Genomic DNA, 12,212 nt, shown 5'->3' with positions numbered 1-12,212 from the left:
TCTAAAAATAATGAAGAAGAACTGGAGGATGAAGAAGAATCTAATGAGAGTATTTCTGAGGCCATGGTGTTATTGGGAAAACAATTCAACAAAGTTCTGAAACGAATGGATAAGAGACCCAGGTCAAATTTAAAAAACAATGCTCCAGGCACTATGCGCAGCAATGAAAATCAAGGAAAACCAAAAGGTGAGGAAAAATCAAGCTTAAACAGAAACATTCGATGTCATGAATGTGAAGGATATGGTCACATCAGACCTGAGTGTCCAACATATCAGAAGAGAACAAAGAAAGGGCTAACTGTCAGTTGGTCTGAGGATGATGACTCAGAAGATGATACAGCATCCGTAACTGCTAAACATATCTCAGTCTTAACAGGTATTGTTACATCTGATACAGAATCTGATGATGGAGAGGTAACCTATGAAGAGCTTGCTACATCCTACAAGGAACTTTGTCTTAAGAGTGAGGAAATCTGCAGGGTTATTGAGAAACAAAAGTTAACCATCAATGAGTTAAAAGCAGAAAAATTTGAGAATATCTCAAAGATGGAGGAACTTCAAACGAAGGTAAATTATCTATCCTCTGATCTTGAAGAAGCTAAGGAAGTCATTGAAAAATTAAATGCTGACATTTGGCGGCTGAGAAAATTCTCTGACATGTTGTATAAAGATGATGAGCATCTTGACAAACTTCATAAGGCTGATGGTCAACTGGAGGAAATCTTAGAGAAAAATGTTCGAAAGCCTAGGAATATTGGGCTTAGCTATGAGAATGTCAACAAATTCAAAAAATATAGTCCTGACCTCATGTACATGGATCCTAGAGAAACTCAAAAGCAAAGGATGCCTTATCAAAAGCCGCAGCATCATCAGCAGCATTCCATGTCAAGAAATAGAAGAAAACACCATGCCTGGAGATGTCATTACTGTGGTAGAAAAGGGCACATAAGGCCTTACTGCTACAAACTATATGGGTACCCTAACAGACGTCCTCAGCATAAACCTGTTTCCACAACTGCCTCTACTCAACAAGAATGGAAACCTAAAGGTGAAAATGAGAAGAAAAGTGATACAACTCAAGAAGAGACTACTGCTCTGATTGCTCACACATCACTTAGAGCTTCATCAAGGGAAGACTGGTACTTCGATAGTGGCTGTTCAAGACACATGACCGGAATAAGTAAATTTCTTGTTGGTATAAAGTCTTATTCAACCAGCTTTGTAACCTTTGGTGATGGTGCAAAAGGAGAAATTGTTGGGATAGGGGAGCTCAGAAGTAATAGCTTGCCTAAAATAAACAATGTGCTGTTAGTAAGAGGATTGACTGCAAATTTGATAAGTATCAGTCAACTATGCGACCAAGGAATGAAAGTAAACTTCACCAAGTCTGAATGTTTGGTTGCAAATTGTAACAGCCCCCGGGCCCCATCATGGCGATCCCGGAGCTGCCACCTCACGATCTTCTCCACCCCCCTCTCTAGTGGAGTTTTTGCCTTCCGTGGGAATCGAACCACGTACCCTGGGGTTCAAGTACGTGTTCAATCCATTCCCACTACCAATTGGGCTAACTTCTTTATAATCGATTAAGTTTAGTACATGTATTTGAATGGCTCACTTAATAATGATGATTACATGAAAATCATCTCACTTGATAATTATATGAAAATCCCAAAAGGATTTAATTTTCGTGAGACACATATATCAAACTATTGGAAAGGTGACTTAATAAACATGAATAAGTCTCCTTAAATACTCGAGCAATATATATATGCATGTTGTATAATATTCTTGTTGAATATTTCCAAGTGAGAAATATGAAAATGACAATTTGTTCATTTTAAGAAAATATTTGGCAATGAATTTTTTATCTATCTATGTTGATGATAAAAATATCATCAAGAGACTCCTTAAGAGCTTGAAATATTGTCATTTCTTATAAAATAAGTATTTGAAGAATATTTTAGAGTTCGAGTAAATGATGAAGAACTAATTGGTCCTGAAGTACCACATTTTAGTTCAATTGGGGCCAAATACATTATGGACCTATTATTTGTTGTCAATATATCATCAAGTATATATTTTGTTATTTTAGATATGCAGGTAATTTGTTTAATCCTCGTAAAGGTATAGATCACAAACAAACTATATGTTCACATGAAGAAGTACAATTACTCATGGAGATCTATGAAGCAAACAACAATAACAATATCATGAAACAAAATGACGAGGAAAGTTGAGCACTATAGAAGATAAATCAAGAATGTGATTTGGTTAAAGTGTGTGATTCATCAGATACAAGAATTTGTGAGTTTTCTTCTAAAGGGTTCTTGCAACGATTCAACATGAAGATAATGTCGCACAAACTACATATTTGGAGAAGATTATATGATAAAGAAGATAAGACATGTCTTTCTACAAAGTCAGCTTCAAGTAAAACTTTTGAGCAACTACTACAACTACATAAGATTATTTGATTTTTTATAATATGAGTTCTTCAGGAACTATGCTTTTGAATTCTTCAGGAATTGACATAGAATAATGTTGAGTTCTTCAAGAACTATGCTTTTGAAGAAATCTATAACAATATATAAAAGGGATAAGTGAGTTTGGGCTGGATTTTTTATATTGTCCAAATTACCCTTCATTTTAAATTCAAATTTTAAATTCAAATAACACAATGGTTATTTTTTATTAAGGTCTTCCAACTATCACAATTCTTGCAGAAATTTAAATAAGGTACATTTTTTAATTGCAAAACTTTATTAATCTCTGATTTTTTATTTCATAACATATGAGTTTTTTTTTGGACATAAGTTAGACACAGGCAGGCGCAGAACGCACCTATCTAGTCCGCTAGTATTTGAATAAAGATTCTTGATAAATATATATTTATCCACAAAACATATACATTTTAACATATCTTAATCACAATTTTAAGATAGTCCTCTTACTTTGTCATATAAAGTAACTAATTGAGTCGAAAGCCAAAAAAAGAAGTACTTATTGAGTTTTAATTATCAACAAATTGTTTACAGAATTCGAGTTTAAATTTTTAGTCTGACTTTATTCATCTTTCGAACGAACTCTGAATTATTAAGTATCTTTTTCCTAAAAAATGAAGGGTTAAGACAAATAAAATTATTAATTCCCTCCTTATTTAATGATACTTATTGTTGCTAGTAGAGGTGAGAATAAGCTAGATCGAGCTAGGCTTTGCTAAGTCTGAACTTGACTTGTCAAAAAATTGAAGGTCTTGCCTGTGGCCTATCATAGGCTTAATTTTTAGGCTTGAGCCTGACCTTTTGACGTGACCCGTTAGCCTGTTTAAAAACCTATTTTATATGAATATATTTAAATAATTAATTATATTTATTTTTAGATATACGTATGAACTAATAAACCATGTTCGTTTTATATTTAACATGATATTTTAGAGAATTTGACTATATATGTCATCATATTTCAATTTTAGTTTATAATAATACTTTTATATATGTTAAAAACTAATGTAAATTAATAAATTTAAACTACTTAAAAAGTGAATAGATTTATAATTTAATCAAAGTACAAATTTTAATATATAAATAATAATCGTAGTAAATATACTCTTCATATTAACTTAAATAGGCCAGCCTAGTAGGCCTCAAAGACTTTTTTAATGGCCTGCGGCCTGACCTTTTTAGCCAAATACGCTTGTAAAAAAAGCCTTGGCCTGCTCTATTTAAAGAAATAGGCTGACCTGGCTTGAACCTATTTAGGCTAGGCCATAGGCCCCTGTAGGTCGGCCTGACCTATTCGCACCTCTAGTTGCTAGAAACGTTAGTAGTCACACACAGTTGAATAAGCATAACTTTGAATCAGGAAAATAGATAAGTTTGTAGCAACAAAAAAGACTACAGAAAAGTTAATTATGTATTACTCTTTCAAAAAATATCAATTTTGTTATAGGTTTTGTCTAACATGCATAAGTTTCTTACAAAATTCACCGTTGGATTGAACATTTATATCATATAAATTATCCATTAAAATTTTGAAAATAATTTGATATGTTATTGAGACAAATCAAAATTAACGATATTTAATAAAAACTCATAAACTGTTAATTTTGATAAGTCTCAATAACATATTAGATGATTTTCAAAAATTTTCAAAATTTTTATAGATAATTTATGCGATATAAACTTTCAACCCAACGATCAATTTTATAAAATTCTTATTCGTTATAATATAAATGACAACTTATCCACGATGCACAACATAACGAGCATGTGCACGTAGAGGATCAGGATTTGTTTTTTCCCTCCTCTGACAAAAAGAAAAAAAGAACAAAACCAAATTTCAAACGCAACATTGTTTCAGATTTCGGTTTTCTTCTTCCAACGAAATCGAAAACCTTTTCCCACATAAATGGCAGATTCTTCTAGAAACTTCGATGTGAATCAGCTTATTTCCATAAGCAACGACCTCGTTAACGTTTTGCAAGACCCTAACGATCGTGACCTCAACATCCTCTCCCAATGTCTCCAACACACACTCTCAGTTTCTTCTACCTGCGAATCCGACCTCAACGAGGTTTCCTCCTTGTTCCAAGGTTAATTACTCTTTTTCCCTTTTTTGTTACCTGGTTCTCTTCAAATGCTGCAAAATTTTTTTTTTTAAATTAAGGGGTTTTGGTTGTTTTGTTAAAGTTTTCATTTTTATGATTTTTTTTTACTATATTGGATTTATGTTTTATGGTTTTGCCCATTATTGTTTATTTGCTGGTTGTGCCTTTGGTTAAGTATTTTGTTAATTTTGAGCTTGGTTTTGTGCTTGATTTGTGAAAATTGATAGTTGAACTTGAAATCCACAAACAGTGATAGTAAGGAAATATGGAAATTGAGGTTTTCATGTTTTTTACACTTCTTGTGTTACTGGTTTCAATCTTGGCTTTAATTATTTGCTGTGTTATGTGTATTTTTATAAAGAAAATATTTCAATTTTGGTTATAGGACATTCCATATTTGTTGAAATTGGGTTTGTTTTATTGAGAACTATTGGAACCCTAGGTTGAGGGAAATGGATGGGACATTGCACCTTGAAATATAGATTTCCTAGATAGTGTAGCAAACAACAAGGAGGCTAAGGTGAATGAAGTTTGTAATTTTGTTGAAGGAACACAAGAATGAACATGGAGTTGGGGATTGAGGTTGTTTCAATGGGAAGAGGAGTTAATTGACGATTGTCCAGACTTCATTAAATAGTTTTTACTTACAGGAAGGAGTGGATAATCAATGAAGATGAGGAGGTTTCTCTTTAGGTACTTACAAGGTTCGAGCGCTTATAAAGTGGTAGAGAAGGATATAATGGAGGCCGAGGTTCCAAGTGATAGTAACGGGAAAGCATGGCATAATGACGTTCCCCTCAAGATAAAGGTGTTTGTTTCGAGACTGGTGGTAGTGGTGTATCTTGCAGTATCATATATGCAGAACTGTTGTGTTAGTTGTGTGATTTGAGATTACCTTGGCATTGTGTTCTGGTGTGGTTTTATTGTGAGGACTATGTTATTTGGTTGTAGGGTGGCAGTGTTGAGAACCCCATGTGCTGTCTTTTTGATGGAATCTATGAATTATGGGAGGTGGATTTTGTTGCAGGCTGGGTGGTTCGGTTTAAAATAGGTTGCTGACGGTGAAGGATATTAGTGGTTCGTGGCGGGAAGCTAATTGTTGCTAACACAGAGGAATTAAAGGTGTGGATTGTGTGTGGCTAGTGTATGAATCTTGAGCAAGAGTGAATTATTTGAACATTCTGCACAGTATGCTGTCCTACCAACAATGTAATTCATATTGATATACACATTGTGGAGATTTAATATAACATAAAGATTTTATTGGATGAGGCGGCTAGGTGTGCTGCGATTATGCTGCGGCCAAACAATGTTTGAACACTATGCTTCCACAATGTGTAGTCTTTTACCTCACAAAGGACTTTAGTAAATACTATGCTTCCATCCTAAAGGGATAGTGGGCTGTGTGCTGTGTTTCAGTGTGGTCTGCATATTATATTAGTTGGATCGCAGGGTACAATTTTTGTGTCATTTTCTTTCTGACCTGAGCGGTGTTTTTTTTTTAACTAAAAAAGAGCTGTGTTTTTAATATCCCCAAAACTTGTGCTTGCATTAATAAAATTTGCCATTTCAAAACAATGGCAAAAGCATGTACTGTAACATTTTCAGTCATAGCAGACGTACCGGAATAACAGATGATTTGTGTTTTTCTAAGGATTCTGAAGTAAAAGTTGAAAGATATGCCTCACTATGTGACAATAAGAGAATAGAACTTTTGTCTTATATGTTCAATATTTTTTTACTGTTTTCAGTAATCATGAGTCAGAACTCAGAATTATGAACTATTGAGCATTTTGAGTTAATTTTATGTCACTTTTTTATACTACTGATTTGTATCTGTATTCATCTTATTTTTATTTGTATATAGTGTACTTTTTACTTTTAATTATTGATTATTTCAACTGAACCAGTTTGTGGCTTCCTCTAACCGGTATTTGACATGGCAGTTTTTTTGCTTTTTGTTTTTGTCTTTTTTCTTTTGCAGTACTGGTATTAATAACACTGATCTAAATGAATCCCTTTAGATACTAACATTTATCTCAACTAGCTCATATTAATGTTATCTACTGTGAGATCTTGATTGAATTATAACTTGGACATTGTTTACATGAATCAGATTATCAGAACAAAATAGATTCTCACAACCAGAAAATAAAGGATGCTAGATCGGAGACTGCTGCCGATGCAGAACTAGAGCTTTTGCAGAGAGAACTCGATGAAGAACTTGAAAAAGAATGCTTGTTGAAAGAGGAGTTTAGATAAGTCTCTATTTGTTTTCTGTTTTTCAATTACGTGCCCTTTTTAGATTTTAATTTTCTCGAACTGATGTATCTTATCATCCATCTTGCGTCAACACAGCCATCGGCTACGAGTTTAATGATCTAGAACAACAACAGATTTCTGTCCGAGAGCAGAAAAAGAAATTACTGAAAATTGAGCAAGAAAAGCAGAGAACACGGTATGTGCGTTGCAAATCTTGAATCTAAAATTGTAAACTGGCCTCATATACGTATTGTTATTCATGTTATCTTCGATATGATGGTCTTAATCAGATGAATGTGCTTTCTCATATAAGTTGGAAATACATGTAATCTTCTATTTTGTTTCAGGATGCTACTTTCGATGTATGCTTCTGTGACAAATATTGTTCCAAACTTGGATGACCAATCAAAAATTTCAGGCTGTATCCTTTTCTTGAGTTTACCATTCTCTTTCCGTCTGTGTTTCGCCTTCATTTGTTCTGTAAATGATATTATTTGTCCTTTCAAAAGCCAAGAATTGTTTGCTCCTTAAACTTTAATTGCAGATATTGTTGAAAAGGAAAAAAATGCAGTGGAGAAATTTGAATTCGACACATCGCAGATGACAACCCTTGATGTATGCAATGACATGTGGAAAATAATAAGTAGTTGATGGATGTCAAACATGGCTTAGTCGGATTTGTAATATGTAATTTCTCAAATTCAGTACCATGTTAGGAATGAAAATCTTACATTGTTGATTGAAGAGTTCAATGTCTCAATTTATTATGAATGAAAATCTTGCAATGTTGATATTAAGATGTTGATTAGTAAGTTTCATTGATGTGTATTTCATGTCAAGAAATTGATACTAATTTGAATATTCACATACGATGTGCAGTATACTTGGAATCTTATCGCTGATTTATATTGATCATAATCTTTCTTCATCAACAAATGGTCTTGGTAGAGATCTACTAATATTGTACCGGAAGAAAATTGAAAGTGTAGATATTTGATTTGTGTCGAAGCAACATATGGGGCTGATTCAACGTGTAGGTACATGAGGCAAGAGCATGAACTACACCATTCGCTCGTCTTCTATTAAACTAAACATGAGATGTTTTAAAATGGGAAGAAAATAAACGTTTACATTCAATCATAATGTCACCAAACCAAACTCCTACTTGATCCAGTTGCAACTCACTGAACCACTCGAGTGCATAAAGAAAACGCAAAGCTTCGTCTATATCCACATTACTAATAGGACTCTTCCACATAGTTTTTGCGAGAACAAAATTTCCTTCATCACGAATACATATATCAATACCAACATGGATTCGGTTCAAAAAAAGGATGCGTCCATCTTTGCATAATCAACCGGTAGCAGTAAGAGCTTATTAAATATGAGAAAATTGAGCTCTAATATGGCTATATATATTTGATAATTTATATTCAATTTACATGCTGTCTTGGATCTCAGGATTTTTGGAATTGAATGGTAAGATCATGCTTGTTGAATAGAACTTGAGTTCTAGCTATGTAATTTTTTTTTTTTTTTTTAAATCCAAATTTTATTGAAGAATCTTCTACTAGTTCTAGTATATAATGTGCAAAGAGTAGAAAAATAAAGATAGTAATGCTATAAACAGCGAAGGATTTGTTCGTGAAATCTTACGATTGTTAAAAACAGAAAATGGTAAAACAGTTTTATTGATCACATTCATCGTGAACCCTTCGTGATAAAAAGCTCTTGTTATTACCATTTTCCATTTTGAAACAGCCTAAACCAGTACAGAAAACTAATTCAGAATAGTTAGAAAAACCATTTCATAAAGTAGGTTGAAAACCTTGTTCAGTTTGAAAATGAGAATTTAAGCATTTCCTACATTACTTGGATATAACATAATATTACTTCTCCTTTATGCATAATCATAGATTACCATTTATGGAACAATGTTTCAAACAATATATGTGGACAAACATTGTCTTAAAAACATTCATAGTTGGTATAGAAAACAACAGAGGAACATGAAACTAGTAAATCCATAAGAAATAACATATTAGCAATGCTTTCAAGTTTCAACATTGACACATCCTAACATTTGACTAAATCCTTTGCATAGGATGAACACTGCATGCTTTAAAGAAAAAAAATAAAATATCATGTACTACGAAATTTCGGTCCTTAAAAAGAACATAAAAGAAAAAAGAAATCAAATGGTTGGTGCAGTGCAGGGGGTACCTTTTCTGGTCATTCTTCAATAACAAGAAAAGTGTATGCATGTTGCGGCGTAAATAATTTTAAAGCATAGAAGAAGTGCGAAGACGGTGGAATTACCATACACTTGGTACAATCCATAAAGGATAAGGAACATCATCATCCTTTGATGTCTCCACAGGAAAGTAGTTGAAGCTGCTATCAGTCAAATCAAACATCCCCAACTGTAAACCTGGCCATGGATCCGTAGGACATCGAAAATGAACAGCAAAATAGATCCTATTCCCTCTAGTTAACTCTTCATTGCAACTTAGTTGATCCCTTGACATTACCATGGTGTTCCAACCACTAACAAAAGCTACTCTATCTTCAAGCTTCACATTCTGCCACTCAATAGGATCCTTGCTTGTGTCCAACTTTAAGACTTTAAAGCCGGTAATTTTAGGTGGATCGGCATATGATGTTATAATTCTCAAACGGTCAGCAGCGGCATGTTGAGTATCATACTCAGGTTTGGCAAAGATTGATAAATAAATGATGTATAACTCTCTTAAGGCTTCATTTTTGGCTAGAAAACAATAAGCATGGGTGCTAATTATACTCGAGTCTGATAGTCTTATTTCTGGAATCTTGACCAACACTTCAGCCTTTGGAAGTCCATTAGTCGCGTCTTTGAGATCACAAACCAATAGAGAATTTGAGCATGAATCATTTACATACAATTTTGTACCAATAATTTCCACGTCCTTAAAATAAGACCCTGAATCCTTATCTGACTCAACTATATTCCATGACTTATCAAAGAGTTTATAAATTGCAATGTGACAAAAATCGCTCAAAAGACCCACTAAATAACAATCAGATTTATCACAATTTGGTTTCGAAGAGGCCACTACTTTTCTCACACATGTTATTCCATTACTTCCGACGTTAGAGTTGGAAGGCAAGGACAACTTTGATGGTATCAAGATTCTAACTTTAGTCACTGGATTCAAGAAGAAAAATTTCGCAAATCCTTTTTCAGAATAGTCATTCACAATCAACCAGCCTTCAACTGAGCCAACACATCTATTAGTGCGCAACAACGGTGGTGTTCCAAGATGATGTACACTTTTGGTACTCAAACTAAAAAAGAACCTTGAATTGTTGGATTGTAGGAAAACTTGTGGCTGTTCAGGTAAATGGCAGCATTGCTTGTTTTCGATGACATTCGAAATTGTTTTCCTACAATAATGGCATATTGTTCTCAATACAAGGTAATCTTTAAGGGGCAAACGCTTCAGAATCACTTCCAATACATCAACCGGTTGATTTGTCAATATGTCGTTTTCATCCATCTCGTATTTTTTCACTGAGCCGCTGCAAAAAGTAACTATAAGTTTCATACATATATATAAAAGATTAATTGATGTGTCATGACCTATGAAGCCCACATACTCCTAAATTAGAGATGTGTACTTTGTGCATGGTCATGGAGCCGCTGCAATGCGCAATGCGATTGTTGCGGTGTGAAGTCATTTTGAAATTTCACAACTTATATAAAATGACACCACTATGCCACTATACTATTTACCCACAATTGCATTTTATTTCATAAGCACGATTCGAATGTACCTCGAGAGATTGTTAAAAAGGAAGGTTTTTCATTAGATTTGACGCGAATTAGAATTTGAGTTTCATAAATTTTGTTTTTTGGTGAAAAAATTTGAACAAACATAGCCAAAATCATCTAATGCAGTTTCTCATGCGGTTACAATAAGGCCGTACACGTAACTTACAGCATCAGCAATACTGCGGTTAGTTTACATATATATAACTTTCGTTAAGGTATCTAGGCCGTATTGTATCACTATAAGAAAAAGAATTCCAATTATTTTTATACTTCAAAACCTAACAATCATATGCAGAAGAATAAATAATGGAGTATTATAGTAATTAAGTGAAAAAATACAACTCAGAACACTGACATACTAAATCAACAGCGGATATATAAAAGAAAAACAGATAAATCAGAAACAGAAAAATAACATATAATCAGAGATTGCACATACATCATAGAAGATTTAAGAGGTGAGATTAATTTCAAGTAGCTCCACTATCAATCATGAGAAACCCTTGTCCATTGGTACGCTTAAACCTTCATACTATATTTTGTATACTCCACACTTTTTAGTTTTTATAGACACCCTTAATTATCGAATCTGTTTGTTATAAGAAATAGATATGTTTTTAGTTTTTTTAAGGGGCCAAAGTAACTTAATTAATAAATCGAATATAGACAATATTTTTATATATATCCAGCTTCTTAATATGTGCTCTGATATGATCCACCGTTTAATTTAAGAAATAAATATGTTTTTAGTTTTTTTTTTGTTTTGAAAAAATATGTTTTTAGTCTTTTTAAATATTCCAAATTTTATTTTTTGACCCTCTAAAAGTTTCTTTTGAACTTTAATTTCTATACATTTTTAGTTTTATATTTTAGTCCTTTTTCACAAAAGTTCATGTAACATATTCGAAATAACTTATTTTGATGACATCATTCGTAAGACCTTGAAATATGGTTAGTTTAATTATTTATTTATTTAATCGTTAATTCAAAGTTATAGACACTTATCTTGTTGTATGTAGTTCCTTTAATACTTGTCATGTTGCGTTAACACTTGTCAGGCTGCGTTATTTATTTTGACACTTGTCTTCACAATGTACTTTAGATCATTCAAGAATTAGTAATCAAAGTGATTGTACATGTGTTTTCTAAAATAGAGCATCTATGTTCTCTTCTGGTTCTTATCCAAATATATGAAAGTTGATATTTATAAATTTAGAAATATCAAAAACATTTTAAACCCTTAATTTAATACTACTAAATATGATAAATTATAAATGCAATAATCCATGTTTTTATAAAATTCTCTTAGTTCTCTTTGGTTCTTAAAGATGCAAATTTAGTGTATACCATGTTTTTCTTTTAAGCAACAAAACAATTAAGATCAGATGGTTAATGAGTTCAATTTAAGAAACAAATAGTAGTTTGGAAAACTTTGAATTAAATTTTTTAATAGATTAATTATTAAACACTATTACTACTACATAAAGTGATGCATGTTGCTTAGTGCAATTAATTTAGTCTGTGAACTTCAAT

General features: G+C 32.8%; 2 protein-coding genes across 2 annotated transcripts; one reads left to right on the top strand and one right to left on the bottom strand.

The window, feature by feature from the left end:
• The first annotated feature begins 4,316 nt into the window (after positions 1-4,316).
• LOC123890471 (kinetochore protein SPC24 homolog) lies at positions 4,317-7,758 on the top strand. The gene is made up of 5 exons (XM_045940078.1): positions 4,317-4,591; positions 6,723-6,864; positions 6,963-7,064; positions 7,216-7,289; positions 7,413-7,758. The coding sequence occupies exons 1-5, from the start codon at positions 4,408-4,410 to the stop codon at positions 7,517-7,519; spliced, it is 609 nt and encodes a 202-aa protein (XP_045796034.1). The 5' UTR covers positions 4,317-4,407; the 3' UTR covers positions 7,520-7,758.
• A 1,237-nt stretch (positions 7,759-8,995) lies between these two features.
• Positions 8,996-11,192, bottom strand: LOC123892462. The gene is made up of 2 exons (XM_045942240.1): positions 11,119-11,192; positions 8,996-10,426 (listed from the first exon to the last, which is right to left on the bottom strand). The coding sequence occupies exons 1-2, from the start codon at positions 11,121-11,123 to the stop codon at positions 9,184-9,186; spliced, it is 1,248 nt and encodes a 415-aa protein (XP_045798196.1). The 5' UTR covers positions 11,124-11,192; the 3' UTR covers positions 8,996-9,183.
• Between the last annotated feature and the right edge of the window lie 1,020 nt (positions 11,193-12,212).

This window comes from Trifolium pratense, linkage group LG6 (genome assembly GCF_020283565.1).
Source record: "Trifolium pratense cultivar HEN17-A07 linkage group LG6, ARS_RC_1.1, whole genome shotgun sequence".
NCBI classification, from domain to species: domain Eukaryota; kingdom Viridiplantae; phylum Streptophyta; class Magnoliopsida; order Fabales; family Fabaceae; genus Trifolium; species Trifolium pratense.
This window is presented reverse-complemented; position numbering and strand designations above follow the sequence as displayed.